Source organism: Cyrtonyx montezumae, unplaced genomic scaffold (assembly GCF_038088225.1).
Source record: "Cyrtonyx montezumae isolate F1298 unplaced genomic scaffold, pur_monq_1.0 scaffold_32, whole genome shotgun sequence".
Lineage (NCBI taxonomy): Eukaryota > Metazoa > Chordata > Aves > Galliformes > Odontophoridae > Cyrtonyx > Cyrtonyx montezumae.
Window position 1 is genome coordinate 3,193,590 of NW_027072037.1, and position 23,499 is coordinate 3,217,088.

Below are 23,499 nucleotides of genomic sequence, written 5' to 3' on the forward strand. Positions count from 1 at the left end.
TTCCAGTGATTTCTTCCCCAGATGGGAGAGAAGAGCAGAGGGCTGGACCATGGCTCAGTACTAAATCTGGCTGGGAAATTGCTGGGATTAGAGGCTGGATACATCTGGATGTCTGGCACCGAGAGCAGAATGCACACAGGGTTCTGGAAAGCAGCAGGTTGGCCTGACCTAGGAGATTTGGTGTCCCAGGTCTCCAAGTTGCAGTAGGGATGAAATGCCAAGACTTTGCCTCCCTCACAAAATTAATGGGCTGCATAGAGCCACTGTCTGATCTTGTACTGTATCAGGGCTCAGCAGCATGTTGTAAGATTAAAAAAAATGAAATTTCTGAAAGAGAAAAATAAAAGAACAAGCCAAATATATATAAAGAAGAAAAAAAAAAAAGGAAGAAAAGGAATCAATCACATCACAGCCTGGAACAGATGCATTGGAAATTCAGTCAAGTTTAGAAGTAAAAAGCTGATCTGACAACATGAAGGCACAGAACAGCAATATACATATATATACACCACTGCAAGTAGACATCTATGGAAGAAAGCTGAATGCTTCTCCAACTCACTGCTGCTTATTGCAGGGGTCTGTTCTGAAATCTGGTCTCTTTCTTCCATCTCTTTCATCAATGAACACAGAGGTGGCCAAAACAGATAGGACAAGGAAAAGTGATGTTTTCTGTCCCTGTGAGAAACTGAGGCAGAATGGCCCGTTCTCACTTTTCAGAGGCATTCACTTCAGGAGATAGAGATGCATGTAGGTGCTTTGATACCTCATAGATGACCTATCCATGCTCTGAGTTTAGCACCAGACTAGTACAGACAGTCCCTGTCGAGGCTGTTGTTCTCCTCAGTGAATGAGGAATGTGTCATGACTATAAAGTGAGGTGGAATACTGGAGGAGTCATGTGATAAGGTAGGGATGCCCTCATTGTAGTCCCATTGTATGGAGATCTAGTCCATGAAGCCTGTGCACCCCACGGCAGGGTGCATTCATCTTACATCCCAGCATTGCTCTCCCCATCCCTCTGCCTCTTTTGCCCAGAGACTTCCTAGATGCATCTCAGATCTGCCTTGTATTGCTCAATGGTCCAAGAATGACTCTGGTCGCATGTGTCAATAAATATTGCCACAAAAAAAATTGCATCTCCAGCTGGGCCTGCCATGCTGAAAAAGGGAATCTTTCATATTAAACAGTGTTAGAGATGACTTCATAATGATTGTTTCATGAGCAGTGTAGGAAATGTTGGGTTCAGTATGACTTGAAAGAAAATAAAAAATATTTGTGTGCATGCAGTTGAATCATCATATAAAATATCAAATATTTCTTTATAAAAGAAGCTGCGTTTTGTCTAATTTTGATCCTCATCTGCCATTCAAGATTTCTGTGACAGTAGCATACCTGCTATTAATACTTCTTAAAAGAAAAGGTGTTTACTCCTAGACCTTCTTTTAATTGCTCCTAAATGGCCTTCAACTAGACACTCTACTGAGAGTCTTCCATTCTCATCATTAATGGCATTGACCTGGTTTCAGACAAGCAACAGCAGCTAGGTGTGAAATGCAGATAATCCAGCTTCTGTGCAGTTTGGAGAGCTAAGAAAGGCTGTTGGCATCCTCCTCCCAAGTGCACCCCACAGGACATATTGCTCTTTCTAACCCCCAGCTCTTTTGCAAATGATACAAGAAATAAATGACAAAATAAAAGCATACATTCCATTGATCTAATCTCATGATTTAATATAGATGATTCTCCTGCTCTTCTTCTTATTATTAATTTTCATGATGGAAGGATAAGAAGGGAATATGTGTTAAGTGTTCTAAGACAGCTCTGTTTGCATCCTTGGCCCAGCTATAACAATCCGTTGTGTCTGAGGATACCTCTGAGAACTTGAGTAAGAGACCAAACCCCAACTCCCATCGAGGGAGAGGTATTCCTAGAAGGCCTTAACGTTAGTGCATGAAGAATCAGGAGAGAAGACCAAAAGGACTTTCTCATGAGGAACCTAAAAACATTCATCCCTTCTATTACTCTATCCACAGTGACTTCATCTGTCCCTTAAGTGCAATAGACTTTTATTAAGCTGTTTCAGAACCACAAAGTGTGTGAAGTCAGTAAAGTTTGACAGGTCATAGCAGTATTCATTTGGGCATCTGGATCTGAACTCAAACAATCCTCCTTGTGCCTGCAGAATGGAGGAGGAAAGTTGTCTGCGTGTTCACCTTGTAAAGGTCCCTTCCAACTCAAACAATTCTGGCCCCATTTTCATGGCCTATCAGATTCCACTCCTGTTCTGAAAGATTGGAAAAAATGAGATTAATCTGAACACGTTAGACATTAGCTTTAGGTTGGGACTAATCATTCAGTGTGACTACAGTTATAGTGTTGCACAAGCATGGAGTGTAACGTGTGTTATTTATGAATCAAGAAAATAACTCAAACCAGTACTGATCACTGCTGACCTCTTTACACCAGCACCATCTTCTCATTACCAGGAAGTCCACCTTTGCTTGGCAGCATAGCTAAGAAGTTGTCACGAATTTTTTCCTTGCTTGGAAGGAATTTTTTCGTAGCTCAGCCTCTTAGGTTCCACCTCATTTGCTCCAGGGATGCAAAGCAAGAAAGCAATAATTTTGGTGAGGGAGATGTTCCCCTAAAACTCTACGTCCTGGAAACATGCCATAAATGTCAGTTGCCTTTGATGAATTGCATGTGCTGACTGCAAACCACGAGATCACTTAGTTAGACAGTTAGTACATGACAGGATAGCTAGGGAAGGAGATACATGCTGGTAAACATCTACAAGAGTTTGAAAGTGACAAGGATGATAAAAGGTCTGTGCTATTGCTGTCATGGTATCACCTCAACCTCCAAAAATCTCTTGCCATTATCATCAAATACAGTGGACATCTGTGTTCCATCTGCATTTAGATTAGTTAATTCCCTTCAGCGTGAGTTACGATGAGTCTTCAAGTTGTGCTTTATCCAAGCAGATTTTCTTCTCCTTCTGCCTGTGCTGCTGGAAGGATGAATCTTCCCCAAGGTAAAGTGAGATAAAATTGAGTTGGAAGAGCATCAGTGAGACCAACTCAGCCTGAAGTGTTCTCCAAAGGACAGCAGACATGTGCTGTGGGACCAAATGTGTCCTCCACCCCTCCCAGTGATGATAAACTGCATGCACCTCCACAGTATATGAAAATGCATTCATCAGGGCTAGTGGTGTATGGAATCAGTATGATGTGAGATGGATGATGGATTCCCACAGGATCAACATCCGAGGATGAGGCATTCCCAATTCTGTACATCTTCCCAAGCCCATTCTTCTTCTTTCCCATTCACTGCCATCTTTCTTATTGCAGCAGTCATGACAAATCCATGCTGAGATCTGGACTCCATTATAAAATATGTAAGAGGTTGGAACTAAATGATCTTTAAGGTCTCTTCCAACCTAAGCCATTCAACAATTCTACACAAAGTTGAAGGGGATGGGTTTATGAATAAGGGAAGGAGCACATCCTTCTTCTCCTGGCAGGTCACCAAGACACTGATAAATAGGAAAGTAAAGTTCTTGAAAGCTTGAAGGGACCTCCTAACCATGGAAGATCAAGCTCTGAAAGTAGGATTTGGAGCCAGCCTGGTGAGGGCAGTCTTGGGAAGGGCTGAGACATCTCTAAGCATTGCAGGAGGCTATTCAGCTTTCCATAGATGCAGCACAGGGTCCCCAAGCTCAGCTAGCAGGAGCAGAGACCTACTGCTGTTGTGGAGCAGGCAGTGGTTTGGGTGATGTGGTCAAGGGATTAAGTCAAAACCACCAACTTCATTTTACCCTGTGGGAGGCTGGGAAAAACAGGCAGAGCATCTCATGTGCTAACCTCTCTGTGCCTCCTCAGCTCCTGTACAGCATCCCACTTCAGCAGGATTCATCAGCTCTTCCTCCCCCTCACATCAGCTACCTCTCCCCAATCTCCTTCATCGTTGGACCCTCCTTGAGTGTCCCCCTCCTTTCACCCTTCTGTCTTCAAGCCCTCCTGATTTGATTATCCCAGACAAATCTTAATTATCTCAGTCTTTTTAAAGCACTAAGCCATCTCCTGTAATTGATTTATTGGCTCTGTAAGTGGAATGGTATGAGGGACACACATGTATGTAGTAGTATGCAGAGTGCTCAGCTCAGCACCCACCAGGTCTTCTATTCACAGGCGGACCTGAGTCACAGAATCACTAGAGTTGGAAAGGACCCTTAAAGATCATCTACCCCAACTCCTCTGCAACATACAGGGACACCCACAGCTCCATCAGGTGCTCAGAGCTCCATCCAGCCTGACCTTGAGTGTCTCCAGGGATGGGGCATCCATCACATCTATGGCCATCCAGTTCCAAAATCCAGGAATAGGATTTTCTGCTATGAACAGACCTTCTTCCCATCATCTTCCTCAGCACCCTGATGTCCTGAGCTAATCACAGCCTCCACTCCCACAGTTTCTGCCACTAACTGCTGGCAATGGATTGTGCCACTGCTCTGGCTGAAGCATCTCTGTCTGGACCAATTGGCACTTCAGCTTTATTTGTTTTTAAATCTTTCCAGCCTTAACCTGACAGGTTGCAAACCACATTTTTCTTTTAAAGTTGGGAATAATTTGTATTCAGGTAAACTAAGTCCCTGAAGGCAGAGCAAGTTCCACTCCCCAGTCTTCCCCCAGAAGAAACAGGCAGAACCTGTTTGCAACAGCTTGCTCCCAATGCATTTTTTTTTTTTGTTGTTTCTGCATTGTTTTTATAGCAAGTAATGATAACCTCAGGCAGCCAGAGAAGATGCAGAGGTAGCAGCAAGTGAGGAAAGGGAATTAAACTAATTGTGCAGTGGGGAAAAAAAAAATAGTCCAGTGTTGCACAAATTGGAACAGAATAAGCACCGTTTATCTGTATTTACTTTGCTCTCTCTCTCCACGAGGGAGATGCTGTAAGCTGCCACTGAAATGTGAAGTACAATGAATGAATCACATCTAGATATGGGGCCCAAGTTAAGCACCACCTGCAGCCTGGCACATCTTGCTTTGCTGTAGGACTGGCAGATCCACTAACAAAGATTGCACAAGGTACATTTTGTCCAAGAGAACTTGTACACATTCCTGGTTCTTCCATACTGGACAGGGTTCATCATTAAAACAGCAGAGCCCAGTGGTCAGGAGATCCAGGCTTGCACAAATACTCACAAACATAGGATAAACAGAGAAGACAAATGAGATATCTAAATGCTATTACAAAATAAATGAGAATCCCTCCCTTCTCACATAAACTCATTCATTAAAAGAAAAAAAAAAAGGGGGAGGGGAAAAGGGAAAATGATATAAGATGTCATAACCTCAATTCTTTCCCCATCCCACATTGCTACCCCACTACTGATCAGCTTCAGGCAGTACTTCGTGCTCCTGATCACCTACATGCTGATAAATTTTCCCTCTTTGGAGCAATGCAATGGTACCACGATCTCTGTACTGCTTTTCCTCACTCTATGGATAAGGCTACATTAGCTTCTGTCAAAGGTAGCTGAATTGCTACTCTAGGGTATGGTTTGTATCTGCAACGTGTCTGCACTGCACAGCCACAGCATCCCAAGGCTGCCCCCAGTCAGCCTGGTGCTCCCATCTCAGCAGTGTTATGCTCATCTGCAGCAGCCACTGCTGTAATTCTAGATTAGACATAATTGGATTAACCTCCTAATCCTAATGGTTATCTTGTAAAATTCAGGAGACGGATTTATATTTTCACATATGTTGTTTCATAGAATTGTTTGATTTGGAAGAGATCTTTAAAGGCCATCTGATCCAGCTCCCCTGCAGTGAACAGGGACACCCACAGCTCCAGGTGCTCACAGCCCTATCCAGCCTGACCTTGAGTGCATCCAGATGTGGGGCATCCACCAGCTTTCTGGGCAACCTGTGCCAGTGCTTCATCACCCTTATCATAAATAAAATTCTTTCTTACATCCAATCTAAACCTCTCCTCTTTTATTTTGAAACCATTTCCTCCTGTCCTGTCAGAACAGACCCCTTCTTTCTCATGCCCCTCTTCCTTCTCCATGCTGCCAGTTACCAATCCTATTGCCCTCCAAGGTGGAGATGATCACCAGCAGTCCCTTGCATTGGGCCTGTCCAGTGGCTGCGATGCTCTCAACCCTGACCAAGGAATCTGTTTGCCTTTAACTATTTTTTGAGCTGCTGCCAGGGAAGTTTCACAAAAAGGATAGTGTTATTTCTGAAAATGAGTCCCATAAACAAGGATGAATATGACCTCCCCGTTGAGATTTGGGGTTTACTTTAGTGGCTGGGAGATCAGCCAATGAAATGGAAATACAAGAAAACATTATCATAATTACCCTATGGCCTCCTCTGGGGGCAAGGGGAGAGAGGAAAAAATAATAATAGTAAATAATAATAAAAATATATTTAACAGGCTCTGGATAGCACTGTCATCTCACCCTTCCCAGCTTGACCTATCTCCTGCTCTGAATTTCTGCATTCTCTGAACAAAGGGAAGAGAGGGAAGAGAAAACATTCCCAAATCTGTTCCCTGCAAGAAAAATTTTGTTTTGTTTTGTTTTTCTGAGAAAAAAAAAAAGAAAAAAAACAGTGCTGGGAAGTTGAGAGGAGAGAACTCTGGGGAAAGAGTAGCAGATTTGTTGTGGTTGCAAAACTGGGGAGTCCAGGGAGGAGACCCCATCACTCCCAGCTGCATCCAGTAATAGCAGGAGAGCAGGGCAAAGCTGGCCCCCTGAACCTACTTGTGTGTTTCCAGGCCTGTTGTATCATTGAGCTTGCATAAATTTGATGCCAAATAAGCTCAATGCAAGAGTTTGTTCTGAAGCACGTCAGGAAGGGCTCATGGGAAAGGATTTGCTGTCAGATTATTTTCAAAGATTATTATCTGCAGGGGCATGCTGACCTCATCCTACTAAATAGATGTATGTACCTATCTGTAATTTCCCTCAAATGCTTTTCTTGCTCTCACAGCTCAAGCCAGTAAAAACTGAGCTCCTACCTTTTGCATATCTTGTCAGCTCTATTCAAGTGACCAGTCATTGCAAACTCCAGCTGCCCAAAGACCTCTCACTGTTCAGGGCAATCACGTTTAAGCCAGCTGCTCTGGGAGTAAAATCAAAGCTGTTTCCAAAAACTTGACTGTTTATACCTCATAGGGATTCTAGCCAGCCCCAGGCAACTCAGCTTAACCCCACATGCAGGAGTGCATGTTGTTTTCACGAGCAGGGACAGAGCTTAGGGGTCCTTTCTTTGATGAACCAAAGCTTGGGAAGTGCTTTATAGTGGCCCATGAGAAAAGAGACGTATGAGATGAGCACCTCATCATGAAAGGAGGTAGCACAACTGAATAGGTCAGACAGGTCCCCAAGATCTCTTCTTTCTACACTTCTCTTCAGCACTGATCCTATATACAGACCTTGTCTGGGCTTTTTTATTTACTTCAGTTTTACTGTTACATGACAGTGATGATCAGAGACTGATTTCCCAGCACTGTTTTAGTTCTGTTCCTAGGAAATATGGCTAATGTTACCTTAAGCTTCTTAAATTATCAGGTATTTTAGAAACATTCTTGTGGTTGCTTCTGTTGCATGGCCTGCGTTGAAGGCAGGGGCTCAAAGACAGGGCTGACATTGCAGAGGTGCAGAGCTGTCAAAGCATCCACACCCCCAGCTCTTGAACTGGATCCTCCTTATTAAACCAACAGCAACATCCTTTGTTTTTAAGGTATTCTCTTCTACTATGACAGAGACATCCTTCACCCTGTAAAACAACCAAGTTTAAGCCTTAGGTGTATTATTATTACACCCTTAAGGTGTAATAATTATTCCTTTCTGCTGACTACTGAGTATCTAGTGAATTAGAGATTAGAAAGTATTGATCTGTAAAGTAAGCTCCATGTAGGTGGTAGAGGTTCTTAGTGAAAAATGATAGAAGTGCTGAATATGTAAATCTATGTGGATTGTGTCTATAGTGCTTGTTTGAAATAAATAGCTATGGTATCTTCTCTTAATCTACTTTTCCCTGGTCCTTAAGAGCAGGTATTCAGAATAGATTGTTCTGAGCACACCACATTGGACCACATCCTCAGTGTAAGCTCATTTTCTTAGATGCACAACAGTGTTTTCTTGCCTTGAATAAGTACAGGATCCACTGGAATGTAAAAATAGCATTACTGAGTTAAGCTTCTGTTTTGGCTGAGCATCCCCAGGAGCTGCCAATTTCAGGTCCTTAGAGACAGAGACAACTTTTACAGCTGTCCCCTTCTGGTTTCTGGTGGCCAGTGACTCAAGACCCTCCTGCATCAGAAAGTGAAGCCACTTATTTTGCTGCCTGGGGATACTGAGATTAAAATAAGTTGACATACACGTGTTAATGATTTCAGCAAGGCCACTCCACAGTGCATTGGGATCAGATATTGAGATTGTTTGTCAAAGAGGAAGCTTTGCAATGCCTGATTGAAATATGTCTAATTTCTTGAGTGTATCTATGTTGCAATTAGATGGTATGAATAAAGCATGGCTGTGAAGCAAGGATATTCCTTGTTGTTAAGATAGGGCTTGTGAAAGTCCTATCTTAAAGGAAATAGAGACTTGATCAGATTTCTGAGTGGAATGTCTGTCTGCAACTCTATACATAACAGAAAAACAATCTTGCATATCATGTACTTATGCTGACTGAAACTAGTCACAAATATACTGAAATAATGATAATTTTTTACAGGCTTAGAACTTGTTCTCAAATACCATTATTACAACAGAAAGCACGCTGTTCACAGGTAGCCAATGTATCCAACAATTGGACCTGTTTTGCTTTTTAGATGTTTGAGTTATTCAGCAGCAAAAGAACAGCATTTTAAATTTTCTTGAAATGGTATAGTTTAGTTGGAAGGGATTTGAAGACATCTGGTCCAACTGCCTGACCTCGTTGGGGCCAGTCAGGAGTTAAAGAATATTACTGGGGACATTTATCATAATGAATCATTAAGGTTGGAAAAGATCTCTATGAGCGCTATATCCCAACCCCTGCCCCATTCCCACCATGCCCACTGAGCATGTCCTTCAGTGCCACATCTCCGTGGTTCTGGAGAAGTGGTGATGCCACCACTTGTCTCCCTAATGCTAGAGGATTTAATGAAAATATCTCTTCTTATTCATGCATATGTTTACATGAATGTTTCATCTTCCTCAGCCAAGGAGAATCACAGGGTTGAGGCTGAAAGGGACCTCTGGAGGTTGTCTGGTCCAACACCCTGTTCAATCAGGGGCACTTAGAAACAACAAGGGCTTAACCATTTCTCCCTATACTCATATCGATTTGGGGAGGAAATGGAAAGATTTTCTTTTGATTAGTGTAACAGGTATTGGAGCTATAAGGTTGATAACCAGGTCTAAGGAAAACTGAAAACCCAGATTCGGTTCCAAGCCCTGCCCTGGCTTTTCTTCCCTTCCCTTGCTTGGTGTTTCAGCCCTGCTTCTGGGAAATAGAATTTATTTTCTGTTGCCTGGCCTGGAGGCCATACATCCTGCTGTCCGGAGCTGCCCCCTCACGAAGCATGGCTGAAGGGTGAAGCACAGAAGGGATGAATTATTTGAAATGCCTGAGGTCACAATCTGCTCCTTATGGCCACTATAAATCCAGAGTAACTCCTCTGGCTTTGGTGGAATCGTTCAGGGTTTGTGTAGCTATAAATGACAGCAGGATTTAACCCAAATTTTTTATGTTTCCAGCGAAAGAGTTGAAATGCTGGATGCTGGTTTGAATGTAGACTGGCCAAACATCTGGAAAGGAGCAGCTTTCTTTTGCATTAACAATAATGTGGTTTTGAAGAGGGATTTTAATGTGGATTCTTTTTCAAGGACGTGAGAAACTAACTCCTCTTTTACTTAGAATCGTGTTATAAGATCTAGATACTCATCTGTGTGTCTTACTACATCAGCAGCTCAGACGTCCACTGTTCCCCTCTATAGAGACACACGTGAACTAGAATCTGCATTTACTTCTAAGTAGGACTTCATTAACCATTATTATGTTACTCATAATAAGTCTTGAAAACAGTTTGGCCTCCGGCTAGTTTATCTCGCTTTTCTAAGAGAATTATGTTAACATGAGTGAAGGCACCTTAATTTTGATTAGTAGAGTTTGGTGGGAATACACTGAAATGTCATGCCTGCCTTGCTTCAGAGGGATTGAGACTACCAGACTCTAAAACCTGTCTAACAGTGTTACAAGTTTTGGGTAAATACAGAGAAACGTAACTGCTGGTCTCAGAAAAAAGAATTTTTTCCCAGTGAAAGCAGCCACATTGCATTAGGTCAAAACTATAACAACCAAAGGACCTGTAGATCCAGCTTACTCTACTGTTCCTGAAGCTAGCCCTGCCTAAGGGGAATGTGCCATCTTCATGATGCAAGATGGGCTTTTATGACCAGCAAGTGACTTGGAGGGCCTTGTACATCTAATATCAGCAAGTGGTTTCTGGGTAAAGAATTCTTCCTGTACCCCCTCCGCATTGTTGTCCCTTGACCTCTGGAGTATGGTGTTCCTCTGTCTTTAGGGGCGGATGCTGTCAGCTCACAGACCTTCCTCGGGGTGTTGATAGAGCCTGATGCCATCCATCTGAAGGCCTGAATGATACGTTGGAAATCGCACTGCATTCATGATGCCAAGCTGTGATTCTTAAAGGGAGGAGAAGAAGCTTTTGATGATTTAACCCTTGGCAGTATTTTCCAGGAGGTTGACGTCAGGAAGCACAGCGTTACTTTGCCATTCTCTGAGTGCTATATTTAACTACACTCCTATGTCCCAAAAGGAACAGTGTTTAATAAATGCTTTGCCAATATTGTTTACAAATATGCTTTTTTCCCCTTGGGTCGTAGCCTCATCCCTCCTGGCTGAGGTATGCCACCCAAGAAATTGTTCCTTTCCTGTGTACATGTGTGTTTAGATGTGAGCAACTGGAACGTGCACTTTCTCTGCCATGCACACAGTTGATTCCATGTGGCATCTTGCAGAAGGTGTTGCTTGGGGCACCAATTGCTGAAATGAGATGGGAAGAGCAAGGCTGGTGGAGGAAACTGCTTATGTGATGGAGATTTTGCATTCAGATCACACCTGCATTATCTAGGAAGATTGTGTCCTGCTGCTCTTCCATACTGAGGTTTAACCTCATTTCTTCCCATCGCTGCAGGTGGATGCTGATGATGTCATCACCAAAGAGGAGCAGATCTTCCTACTGCTAAAAGCCAAGGCCAAGTGCGAGCGTCACCTGAAAGCCAAGGTGCCCAAGGTGCATGGTGAGTGTTCCCAAAGCAACCCAAACTGCACAGCTGGGACTTTTAGGCTATGTAGCACAATGCATTGGAAAGCACAAGGGGTCTAGAGGGTGCAAGAATTACACTCATGGTTTCACAGCCCTTATCTCCATATCCAGTGCCCACTCAATGCATGGGAGATAACACAAACCATCCATACAACTTATGATCTTTTGCAGCAGGACACAAGTGTTTTGAGAAGCAAAACAGCTTTCCCACATTCCTTCTGTTTCCTCCTGTCTCCTTCTAGAATGCTGTCTCTACTCTCCTCAGATGGGCCTGAGCTTGACTGAGCCTCTCTCATCTAATTCCTTTCTATTTGGTGCTGTGAAATTGCTGCCAGATGTAGGACTGGATGGAGAAGAAAGGGAACACTCATGAGGGAAGCAAAATAATCATCCCTCGTTGACTTCTTTCATCAGTTTCACGTGTTAATTATTGGCACCAGGGCACTATATATTGAGGCATCTTGCACCCACCCAGTGAGTTCTGGGTGGGCATACTGTCCCTTCTGCTACTGTATGTGAGAAGGGGGCAAGCTAGATCGTCTCTTACTTCCACCCTTGTGTCTTAGAGATCCCTCTTCTTACTGGCAGGAGTACATGGAGAGGGCATCACCAGGTCAGGAAAAGCTCATCAGTCAGCTGTGACTTTGGAGTAGATGTGTCTGCCCACCTGGTGTCCCCATTCTGCTGCAAATCACAGGAAGGGACAATAAATATCCCACCTTTCATTTTATTCCAGACCTCCAGCTTCACATCAGCCAAAATCTCAAGCCACATCCTCTGTGTTTCTTTGTCCTGTTCACCCAATGCCCAATTAATGCCTCGTTAAAGACCATCTGTGCAAAAGCATTTCCTTCTGTTATAGTTTATACCACCTGCCTACCTTGGAATCCAGTACTATCAACCAGCTGGTCTTGCTCTCACACCCTATTTTCTAAGCCTTCTGTGTGAGACAATCAGTATTTTGCACTGATCTCTCTGAACAGGCAGCAGCAGTGTTGGTAGGGCTGGGGAGGCAGTGACTGTGTCTAACCAACAAGCAGACATTGGGCTCTTTACCACAGTCACTTTGTTAGAACAAAGAAATCAAATGATGTAGCTTGGTTGTCTAAGGTCTGACTCCTCAACTGTGAGGCTCTTTCTTGCTTTGGTTGTGGCAGAGAGGAATCTAATTCTGTGTCATTCAGACATCTCATGGACCCATACTGAGTCCTGGCCTTGAAAAAACCTAACTTGAGCTGCCTGAGTAATAAATCTGTCTGCTGCTTCATTTTCTGTAGAAAATCTCTGCTCAATCCCAAATAGCATAGTCAAAAGGAGGAATAATTATCTTGATTGATATGCTACATCAGTATAGTCAAGGCTTTAAAGACTCAATGCAATCATCAGCAATCTGATAGTCAGATTAAACTCATTTTCAAGGGATTTTCCAATCCAAAGGCACAATTAATTCTCGCTTGACCTTTCCCAAGAAATTTAAAATGCTGTTTAGAAAAATTCCTCCCGTGGCCACACCTGTGTGACTCCTCAGCAATTCAGAGTTGCACTCCACAAGGCAGTGAGTGGCCAGACCATCTCTGAAATGGTCTGAGACATAGGGTTTGCAGTTTGGAAGAGAGCTAACCACTCAACAGAAGGGCTGTCATCCAGACATTTTAGGCTACAGACAGCCCTGTGCACATAAAATTATAGTGCTATAGGGTATTTGTGGACAACTCAAATTCCATTCTGTGGTGTGCCTACTCTTACATGCTCCAGGACCCTGAAGAGGCGGGTGGTTTTAGACCCTCTTGAGGGCTGAGGGGTGATAGAACAAAAGAGGGTAATCTGCATAATCACATTGCTTGGCTAAGGCTTATAAGCTTAGTCTTTGCACAAAAGTTTCAGAATTCAATGTGAAAAGTGGTTAGGTCCCACCATTCTTTGATATGGAAACTGGGATCTGGTTTCTATTTGTACTAATCACCCAGGGACAAATTGAGGCTGTGCTCTTCTCAACCAGATGGAGGACTTAATCCTATTGCTTCTTCCTTCACCACAGATGGAAAAAGGAAAAAAAATCTGGGAAGGGCAACACAGTTCTCAGAATTAATATGCACCAACCCGCTACATACAGAATATACTGGGGCACAATGGTTATGACTTGGAGCACTATAAATCCTGAGTGACCACTCCAGGCCTTCAGGCAGTCTCCTGTGATACTGCTCAAAGTGTTCCTAAGGAGCCTCTCTTTGGGTGGCATAAGGATAATTCTTGTGTTACCACCCCACCAGGCCCCCTCTGTCATGACTTCAGACTTGTAGTGATGTGGGACAGAATTATTCCTCAAAATGTGCTTGTATTTTGACTCAGAAAGACCTAGCCTTTCCAGAAAATAGAAGATGATTCTGCAGGCAGAGAGATCTGCTCGTGTTCATTTAGCCCTCTAGTTTAATAGTAACAGCAGCCCATGTCATCAATATGCCCATAACTATTTCTATGCCCATAAATCAAAAAGTGTTGCCTCCAGAAGACATTATGAATTTGAGCCAAAGTAAGTCAGTGTTGATGATGGTGGCATGCAGAAGAGGAAAGTTACTTATGAGCTTGGACATCCGAGCTCCTTTTAGAGTTAGTGGATGGAGGAGGGCACCTTTCGATAACATCTGCAGCCCAAATGTCTCCAGAAACTGATCACAGATTAAACACACAATTGCTATTTAGATGAGCCACCTAAGGCATAGGATACTGTGTTATATGCTTACTGATGATTATGTCATCATTAAAAGGGAACCCAGAACTGAAAATTTTGCTTGAGTGGTGGTGGGATCTTGATCTTTAGAGATGTGTAAGAGTTAACTAGGCAAAGCCATGGTTGACCTAACTTTGCCTTGGTTTGAGGACTGAAGGCTGAATAAAAGATATTAAGAGGTCCCTTCAAGCAGGCATTTCTATTAGTCCAAACCAGGTGATTTAGTGTTGTAAGACAGGGATACTGAAGCTCTTGCAGAGATTGCATCCTCCCTGTAACCTTCAGGGTTCGGGTATCAAGGATTGATGACTCCAACACAATAGATGCTGGGTAGTTTATCTGTTTTGAGTGTCATAAGAAAAGCACATCACACCGTTGTCAAAGGATGAGACTTCTTCAGTCTTCCTTACTTGCTTGTGGTTTAAGAGTCACATGTGAGGGGAAAAGAACTGTGCTTGGCTCTGCTTGAAGGAGTCTGGATTTGGCACACAACCTCCCAGAAAATAACGTTACACCCTGATATGAATGGTGAAAAAGGGGACTGAAATCTCTTCCTTTAGTTCTACTTCACTTTATAGGAAGTATCAAAAAAGCACTAGAGCGAGAGCTGGGTTTAAGCTCCCCAGCTCTAATCTGCTTGCACAGCTCATATCACTCCAGGAACACTGCAGCAGCCTTCGGCTGTGGGGCAGCCCAGCAGAGCCCAGTGGTGTAAGGATGTTTGGGAAAGGAGAGAGTTCCACTATAAAACCCCTGGTCAAGGTCAACAAGCAGCAGCTCGGGACTTGAGAGTCCCATCTCTCCAGGGAAGCTCTTAACCACAAAGGTTACAGGAAATGAGGCCTTTGACCCTATGGCTGTTTTAGAGCTACTTTGCACTAGATACTCAAGCTCTGAGCCAAGTAAGACTACTGTGCAGCCTGAGGGCTGGCTCTCACATTTCCACTGTGGAGTTCTGTCCTGCCACCCATCTGCATCCAGGGATGCCTTCCCTCTTGCAGCTCTCTAAACAATGGGGTTCACACTTCCTCAGACAGCTCCTGCTTCCCCAGCGTGCTTCTTGAGGGCTTCTTCCTCATCTCGTCACCACCTCAGGAGTGTACCTGTGTTTGAACTAGACTGAACGCAGCATCGTTCCTTTCTACCAGCTCAGAGGCAGCCAGATGACCTCACCTGGGAGGCTTCAAGGGACAGCAGTAATATCTCACCTCTCAGAAAAGTAGAAAATGGGCTCCCATGGGCTCCCACCTGCATGTTATGTCTTGTCCAGTCCCATCTATACTGAAGAGAAGGAGTGAGTTCAGCATACGCTTATATCCTTGATAATACAGTTTAGCCAACAACCAGAAATGGATTATGGTAACAGGAGCCACGTGCAGAGACCAATTTTCTTAGCACAGAAATCATGGCTTTATTTGCTATTTCATATTCTCCATAGCATGCAAGTTTGGGCAGGACAAAATGGGGCAACTGAAGAACTTCAGAAAGAATCTTCTTGGAGGAAGTGTGGTTTTTTTTCGGCTGAATCAGCCTCCTGATCTGGTTCCTCATGCAGCCACATAAAAAAAGAGGATCATCATAGAGAGAGGAGCAGGAATGAAAAGTATTGGGGTAAGCATGGAGCATTTCCTGCTAAACATCAAATGTTTTGGAAACCCAAGGTGATTTATCCCCTATTGCCTCCTCTAATTCCAGCTGTGTAGCTCAATTGCACATCCAGGGATGTATGCATCTGCTTACTGCTGTCATGTTGTCCCATGCTCACCCTGGATGCTTGGCTATCCCCCTTCAACAGAAGTTGTCACATACAACTTGGCAAATGGCTGCTTGAATTTTGCCTCTGCTTGGGTCCAATTGCAGCACAGTGACATCGTTTACTCCACTCTGTAATAGGCAGCGATCAGTGTTTTTGGGAGCAGTGTGAGAATCTGGGACACCTTGATGTTCTGTTTTGTTTTTTAACCTCTGCATTTTTAGATAGAACGAAATATCACGTAAACTGGCATAAAAGCTTGGTAGGGCTGCTGTCCTCATTCTTGGGAGCTGACGCACAGGGATATTCAACGCCTCGCCTCCGATCTCAAAGGAGAGTCTGTGGCAGAGCCAAAATTTGGATTCTCATCTCCTTACTCTTCAGCCAGGGCACAAACCACAAACCACATTTCCTTTTGTCCTGGAATTCAAGGTGAGGCTCCAAGGATTCAAATCCAGGTGGACAGAAAGTAATGAAAGACTTTGGACATATCCCATTTGACTGGAACTCAAAACTCTCATCACCATGCTCACTTTAAAGCTTTGGTTTTATTTTGAAATGAGGAAAACACATTTGAAATTTCCTGCAGTGCAATGGGTACCTGGATTCTCCTCCATTTTTCCCCATCACATTGCTGAGCGTATTTCTCAGGCCAGCTCTTTGCCTGGTATGAACTGGCAGATTCACATTAGGTTCAGTGAGGGCATTGGTTTGTCCCAGATTCATTGCTTTCTGCCATAGTTCAGCACTTTTTTTCCCCTACACTAATGTTCATTCAGTATAATGTGATAAACAATTAGCAGGCAACCAATCTTATTACTTAAAAAAAGTGGGCATCAGAGATACAGGGAGATCTGTGGGTCTTAAGAGGTGAGAGTTTAGCCCAGATCAGCCCAAAATCAAACTCTTGCTGATATCTGCTGGTCCGTTTTTCTCCTTGCAGTTGTGGACTTCATGCTTTCCTGTTAATCACAGGTTAGAAATACCTTCTTCACACTTCAGTATGAGTGAAGAAGACACTTTGCAAGAGGGACCTGTGAGTCCAGCACCACTGGATGAGACTGAGAGCAAGTTTCTGTGCAGCACTCTTCCAGTTTGGGCTTGAATTTGGGCTGGAGATGCACACCAGCACAGGCTCTTTGACTGGAAAAATTGGTCCTGCCTGTGCATAGACTTCATTAGCTCTTCTTCAGGAAGCAGCATGCCCAAGAGAGATAAGCATCTCACATCAAGCTGTGTTGTCTTCAGGAAGCAGGAAGACCTTGATCTCCAGGCTGGTCCATGTTGTCCATTTCCCTTTGCTGGTTCTACTGGCTCAGTCCGATTACACCCATGATTTTCCTTTCTTTGCATGCAAGATAGTTAGCAGTTGCCTTGTGATTATTGGAAGGAGACTCCCAAAGGCTGGAAAGTATATTCACCATCTGTCTTAATTTTAGCTTTCCTCTGATGCTTGGCCCATGCCCTGATAAACTGACCACGCAAATAGCTGTCAAGTAGAGCATTCAAACATATTAACTTCCTGGCATGGAACAGCTATGTCTTGCTTAGTTGAAATAAGATGGATGCTGTTTAACAAGATACATGCCCAAATCCCATTTTGACAGTGGGAGGGGCTTCACAAGTCTTCTTATGAAAAGTAGCTGGGGGAATTGGGATGGTTCAGTCCAAAGGTGTTCCATGGGGAGGGGGAGACCTTATTAAACTCTGCATTTCACTGAAAGAAGGTTGTAGTGAGGTGAGGGTTGGACTCTTCTCTCAGGTAGCAGAGATAGGGCAAGAGAAGATGGCTTTTTTCACAAAAAGATTGGTGATTATTGGCACAGGCAGCCCAGGGAAGTGATGGAATCATCATCCTTGGAGGTGTTCAAGAACAGTGGAGATGTGGCACTTGGGGACATGGTGGAGATGGGCTGGGGTTGGACTTGGTGATCTCAGAGGTCTTTTCCAACCTTAATGATTCTATGTTTCTATGATTCTAAGGAGCATCAGGATGCAGCATAGACTCACCAAGGATTTCTGGAGAGCAGGGAGATGTATCTGTTCCACCTGATATTGCTGTCAGAGTAGGTAGTCCAGAAGAAAAACCTAGCAAATAAATTTAAAAACAACAAAAAAAATCTAAACTTTCTGCAGCAGTAACAAAACACAATTTGTAAAAACTCCAAATTCCTCTTTTGTCCCCTAAAGATGATATCTTTCATTACTTTTAAACTAGCTAGGAAAGGATGAGACCCCTCTATCCTCCTGGCCCAGACCTCATAGACAATGCCTTTTTCTCCAGGTTAACCACCAGGTCCATCTCTGAGCCTGAGGACCTGCCATGGGTTCTAACCTGCACTGAGTGGGGTCAGCCCTATGTGGTGCTTTCTCACATCTCTCTCTCAGCACGTGTTCTTAATCTGCCCCTTTTAGCTAACGTACCAAGGGAAAGATGTTCAGAAAATTAAAGCAAGACACTATAAAAAACAACAAACAATAAAAAAAGGAAAACCCTCTGTCCCCACAAGCATTTGGCATCCTTTCTTCTTTTCTCTCATTTTTTCTCCTTTTTATTTTTTTTCTTTAAATATAGTCTCTAGATGAAAGACTTTCAGAAAGAACAGGAAACCCTAAAATTTCTCGTCTACGTACATAAATATTAGATTTCAGCCATGGTGGGCAGCCTGATGCCACCCCAAAGTTAAACCTGGACGGGGATGAAGTGAAATCCCCAGCCATAAGCCATCAGAGCTGATTTTTTTTTTCACCCATGAATTAAAAGCCTGTCTTTCCCTGGTTTGGAAAAGGAGATGGGACATTTTGTGGAGGAGGAGAGATTTTTACACAAACCTGTTATTAGTGAAGGCTGTCAGCAGTCCTTCCTCAGAGTCTTAGGTGTGTTGCAGCTTGCCTCAATATGGTTGTGGGGTTTGTTGTTGTTGTAGTTTTTTTTTTTAATAATAAACAAACCTATTTGCTAGGGAGGGGGGTTATTTATAATTGAGAAGCCATGTGTGTTTACCCAAGGTATGTGGGTTTGTCCACCTGAGTTTATTGCTCCATTGTCCCTAAAGGACCCGTACCGAAGTCTAGGCAATCTCTGGCTCTACAAAAGCATGCTCTGCTCCTGGTTTTCTCTCTAGAAGTCCAGCACCATCATCTCTTGGACATCCATCCTGTCAGGCTGTCCTCAGAGATAGAGAGTAGCCTCAGGTGCCCTTGAAGTCAAAGGACACAAATGCATTCAGGATTTGCCCTGAACACCCCAGGTCGTTGTAAACTCCACATCTTCTTCTACTATTTCTAGCCTCCCCCTATTTCTGCAAAGCCTGCAAGAGTTTACAGGCTAAAGCTTTCCAATCCTACTGAGAAATGTCTTCTGAGCAGTTATAGGTCTTTCAGTGCAAAGGAGGAACAGGTTTTAGGGGGTAATGATAACCAGGACGAGAGGGAATGGCCACAAGTTGTGCCGGGGAAGATTTAGATTAGACCTGAGGAAGCATTTCTTTTCTGAAAGAGTGGTCAGGCACTGGAATGGCCTGCCTAGGGAGGTGGTTGAGGCACCATCCCTAGCGCTGTTCAAGAAGCGTTTAGATGAGGTGCTAAAGGACTTAATTTAGTAGTTGGGTAGAGATAGTGATAGGAGAATGGTTGGACTAGATGATCTTATAGGTCCTTTCCAACCTTATGAACTTATGAACTTATGAACTTATGATAGGTGTAAATTATTCGTATGTATGTGGAGAAGCGTTGAGTGAATACAGCTGCATTAAAATACTTGTCACACTTGTATCTACATTTATATTTAATGATTTCTGGCCAGTGCTATCAGCTCTCAGAGTAAGATTTGGAGGGTTTTGGAAGGGCTGGATGCCACACAATAAGAACAGGAGGGTGCTTTGCTGGAGCCCAGCCAGTACTGTTATGTTGAATGTTACCACATGGGATGTTGAAGGTGATAGTTCATCTGTTGGGTTGTGAGGGGACAGGTAGCATGTGAAATGAGCTAGTGATGTCACAGTGGCCATCTCTCTGGAGATGTGTCCTGTTAGCACTTATAATTTTGTGGCTTTCAAGTTCTGCCTTATCATCACAAGGAACAATGTCCAGCCCCATGTGTCCTTCCCCTCTGAAGTCCAGTTCCTCCAGCACTGAATGTGCAAGAGGTATTCTTCCCATTAAATGCTGGTGTGCATATGCAAATGTATCTGAGTAATCTCATGCCAGGACCCCCTCCACACATCCCCTCCCACTCCTTACATTGCCCAGAACACAGTACCCATCCACAAACACAGGTCTTTGTGGACATGTGCTGTCCCTACTCACCCATACAAACAATGTATGCAGAGCATCCTTCCCCAAAACAAATGCATGCTCCTGCTGTGTTGTGCTGCAGAGACAATGCCATCAGGCAACCCTTTCTGCATACACACCCACCTACAGATCTATATAATACACGCATGCTCTTAACAGCCAGGTATGAAATAAACCTGCAACACCAAGCACCCCCACACACAGACACTGGCCATCCAGCCCTCCCTTTCTCTCCTGTCCTAAAATGCTAGGTCATTTTTTTGGTTGCTCCTCCCTGCCTTTTTCCAATCCACCAAATGTCCTTCCCGTAATAGAGCGACCATAATTGCACACCGTCTTCCAAATGTGGTCTCCCTGATGCCTTGCAGGATGCCAGAATAAGTTGGGCTGATTTATATTCCATACCCCTAGATAAACACCTCGAGACCAAGTTTGCATTTAACCCAGCTGCCAAGCAGCTACACAGATGGTTTTAATGTGTTCTCTGCATGCATATACCACTTGCATAGAAATCAGAATTGAGGCTAGGGGGGAAGGAAAAGAGGGAGGAGGAAAGGGAAACAGATCAACCAGGAGAGAATAGCCCCCCACTGCACGCTGGGGATGAGCATTGAGCAGGCATGGCCCCAAAGAAGCTCTCCCCACCCCTTTTTCCTCCACTTGATCCACCTGCAGCATGCTGGGAACACAAGTCCCACGGCAGAGACATCAAACAGCATTTGCTTTCTCCATCCTAAATACTTTATTGGCTTGTAATAACAAAGACAATTTCTGTGCAGTGAGATTTCAGCCCTTGAGGACTAAGGAGAGCTGTAAGGCACATCTGTTGCAAAACTATGGTAATCTGTGCAACTATAACTACTCTGTAGTAGGGTGCTACTATAAGAGAGTATTCAGGACAGTCCAAGATGAATGAGTACACTATAATAGTAACCTCTAGGAACTAAGCATATGCCCTGCCTGGAGGATTTTACAGTGCAGCCTTAGAAGATGAGCAAAGATGAACTGTGCTAACATGACACGCAGATGCAGAGAAATAAATCAGACTTTTTTTTTACTTGTATCTGCTCGGTGTAATGCGATTGACAGTGTGCCTTTCACTGAGGTGCTGATAGCTTCTAAATAGTGAGCTGATGGGTTTCCAAATACTTTGAACTTGTCAAAATGAATATTGTGTGGTGCTGGTATGGCCTCTGCAGAGCTCTGACCTGAGTCCTTCCCCTGGAAAAGCAGTGAGTGAAAGGAGCTGGACTCGACGATCCATGTGGGTCCCATCCACCTTCTCACGACTGAAGACTTGGATCATTTATTTTCAGAGCACCCAGGACTGTTGTTCTAAGTGAAGGTCTCCTTGGGTTTGGCAGTTCTGCTGTGACTGGAAGCAAAGGGACCCAAAGCTGCAGAAGCTATCCTCTAATGTTTGGTTTCCTGTAATGACAGTCAGGATTTTTGAGGTACCCAGTAGATGGGAGATAACTGCTTTAGGGAGAGTAACAAGATTTGATCATAGAATGATTTGAGTTGGAAGGAACCTCTAAACCAGCTCCCCTGCAACAAACATGGACACCTTCAGCTCCACCAGGAGCTCAGATCCTGGCCTAACCTGACTTTGAATGTCTCCAGAGCTGGGACATCCATCAGCTCTCTGGACAACACGTGCCAGTACTTCACTGCCTCCTGTTCTTAGGACTCCACATCTAGATGCAGTACACAAAATGAGGTCTCACCATGACAGAACAGAGGGGCAGGATCACCTCTTCCAATTTGCTGGCAACAAATCTGAGAATGTTTGGGAAAATCATTCCATTTGCGTGATCCTGAGATCCCATCATTTGAAATGAACAAATGTATACATATACTTAAGAAGCATGCATTATTAGGTCCCACTTTTATCACTCAGAAAAGAGCCTACTCTGAATAACAAGTCCAAGAAGTTTTGCCAACACAAGCGAGATGTTCAGTGCTGGTATAGATGTGAGATTTTCCAGGAAGAACCCAGATTAAGAGGGGTTTGAGAGAATGAGGCTCAGTTGAGCTGGATAAATTGTCTGAGAAGCAAGGTAAAATAACATTACAGGAAAAGCATCAGGAAATGGGAGGTGACGTTCACAACAGCATAACAGGAAAAAAGAGAGAGGCTGAGCTCTGCTGTGGCTTCTCCTTTCTTGAGGAAGTGATGAGCAGAGTATCTCAAGACCAAGAGATGAGAGCATAACAAGCACTTAAAGGAGAGGTTGGGCTGGCTTCTTTGTCCTTACAAAGGAAGAAATAATTCAGTCTGCTCTATTAATGCTGCAGCCTCCATTTAATCTAGTGAGATACCACCTTAAAATTACTTAGGAGCACAAAACTCCTTCCTAGAGGCCTCATCCTGAACAAGGCAGTTCTGTCTTTATTTCTAGTATGAATTTTGTCCATTGCCATCTAAAGCACATTTATTTATGCATCTTCTCCAACTTATGTAGCTCATCTTCATTCACAGTGCTTACCAATAGGATGAGAAAAACCTTCTTTCTCATTTTCTGTTGTTCATTTAAGTAGACCAGGCCTTTATTTTCCTCCAGGGCCACCAGCAAAATCTCCCCACCCTGACAGTCCTCTTTGCTGAAAGAATTTTTTCTTTCTGTTCCTCTTCAACAAAGGAATTTGCAGGCTTTTCCCCCGAGAGTCTATTTTCTTTGACCAGTAGCAAGGACATCACAGGACCTGTGAAGCCTCTTCTAGCAAACTGCTTTGAGATGAAGAAGAAGAATGTATCTTAGGAGACAAAGCTACAATTCCTGCCTCAGCAGATGACTTCTAACAACCACATTGTGATGGTTTTGCAGTCCAAAAGTGCTGGCAGAGGACAGAGGCTTTAAATATGTATATATTAGTGGTTGAAATCCAATGAATGAAAGCATCATCACCCTCCAACCCCTGCCAGGTTTTGGGGACTGGTGGCAATAAGGACCCCACTACTGCCAACTAAAGCAACTTGCCACATGAGTATCTCTTCTTTCTGTAAGAACTGAAGAAAATATCTCCTTGTTGGATTCAGCAAGCTCTTTAGCCAGATGGTTTTGCTGAGCCCATCTTAAGAGTTTAACTTTCTTGGCTGTGGGAGAGCCCACTAACTCTTCAAACACAGGTCCCAGCCCAGATCTGACAGAGATGCTTCTCCCATTGATGTACATACCCAAGACACAATCCATATCCTCCATTCAGCTTTTCCTGAATGACTGATACGTGTCCAAGACACTTCAGATGTGGGATAAGTATGAGATTTGCTTGTTTTTCTCAAATTTATGCATTCCTTTTGGCTTACATCTTCAGTGAATTCTACCACTTCTTCCAAGGAAAGAAATGATTTATATTCACAGTTCACTTGGAA

At 43.6% G+C, this 23,499-nt stretch overlaps 1 protein-coding gene across 1 annotated transcript in view; it reads left to right on the plus strand.

Annotated features, from left to right (window-relative positions):
- The window catches only part of PTH1R (parathyroid hormone 1 receptor), a 107,017-nt gene that overhangs the window by 41,619 nt on the left and 41,899 nt on the right, over positions 1-23,499 (plus strand). The window contains exon 2 of the mRNA XM_065744856.1: positions 11,218-11,323. Within this exon, the coding sequence (XP_065600928.1) occupies positions 11,218-11,323 (106 nt within the window). The remainder of the gene's footprint in view (positions 1-11,217; positions 11,324-23,499) is intronic.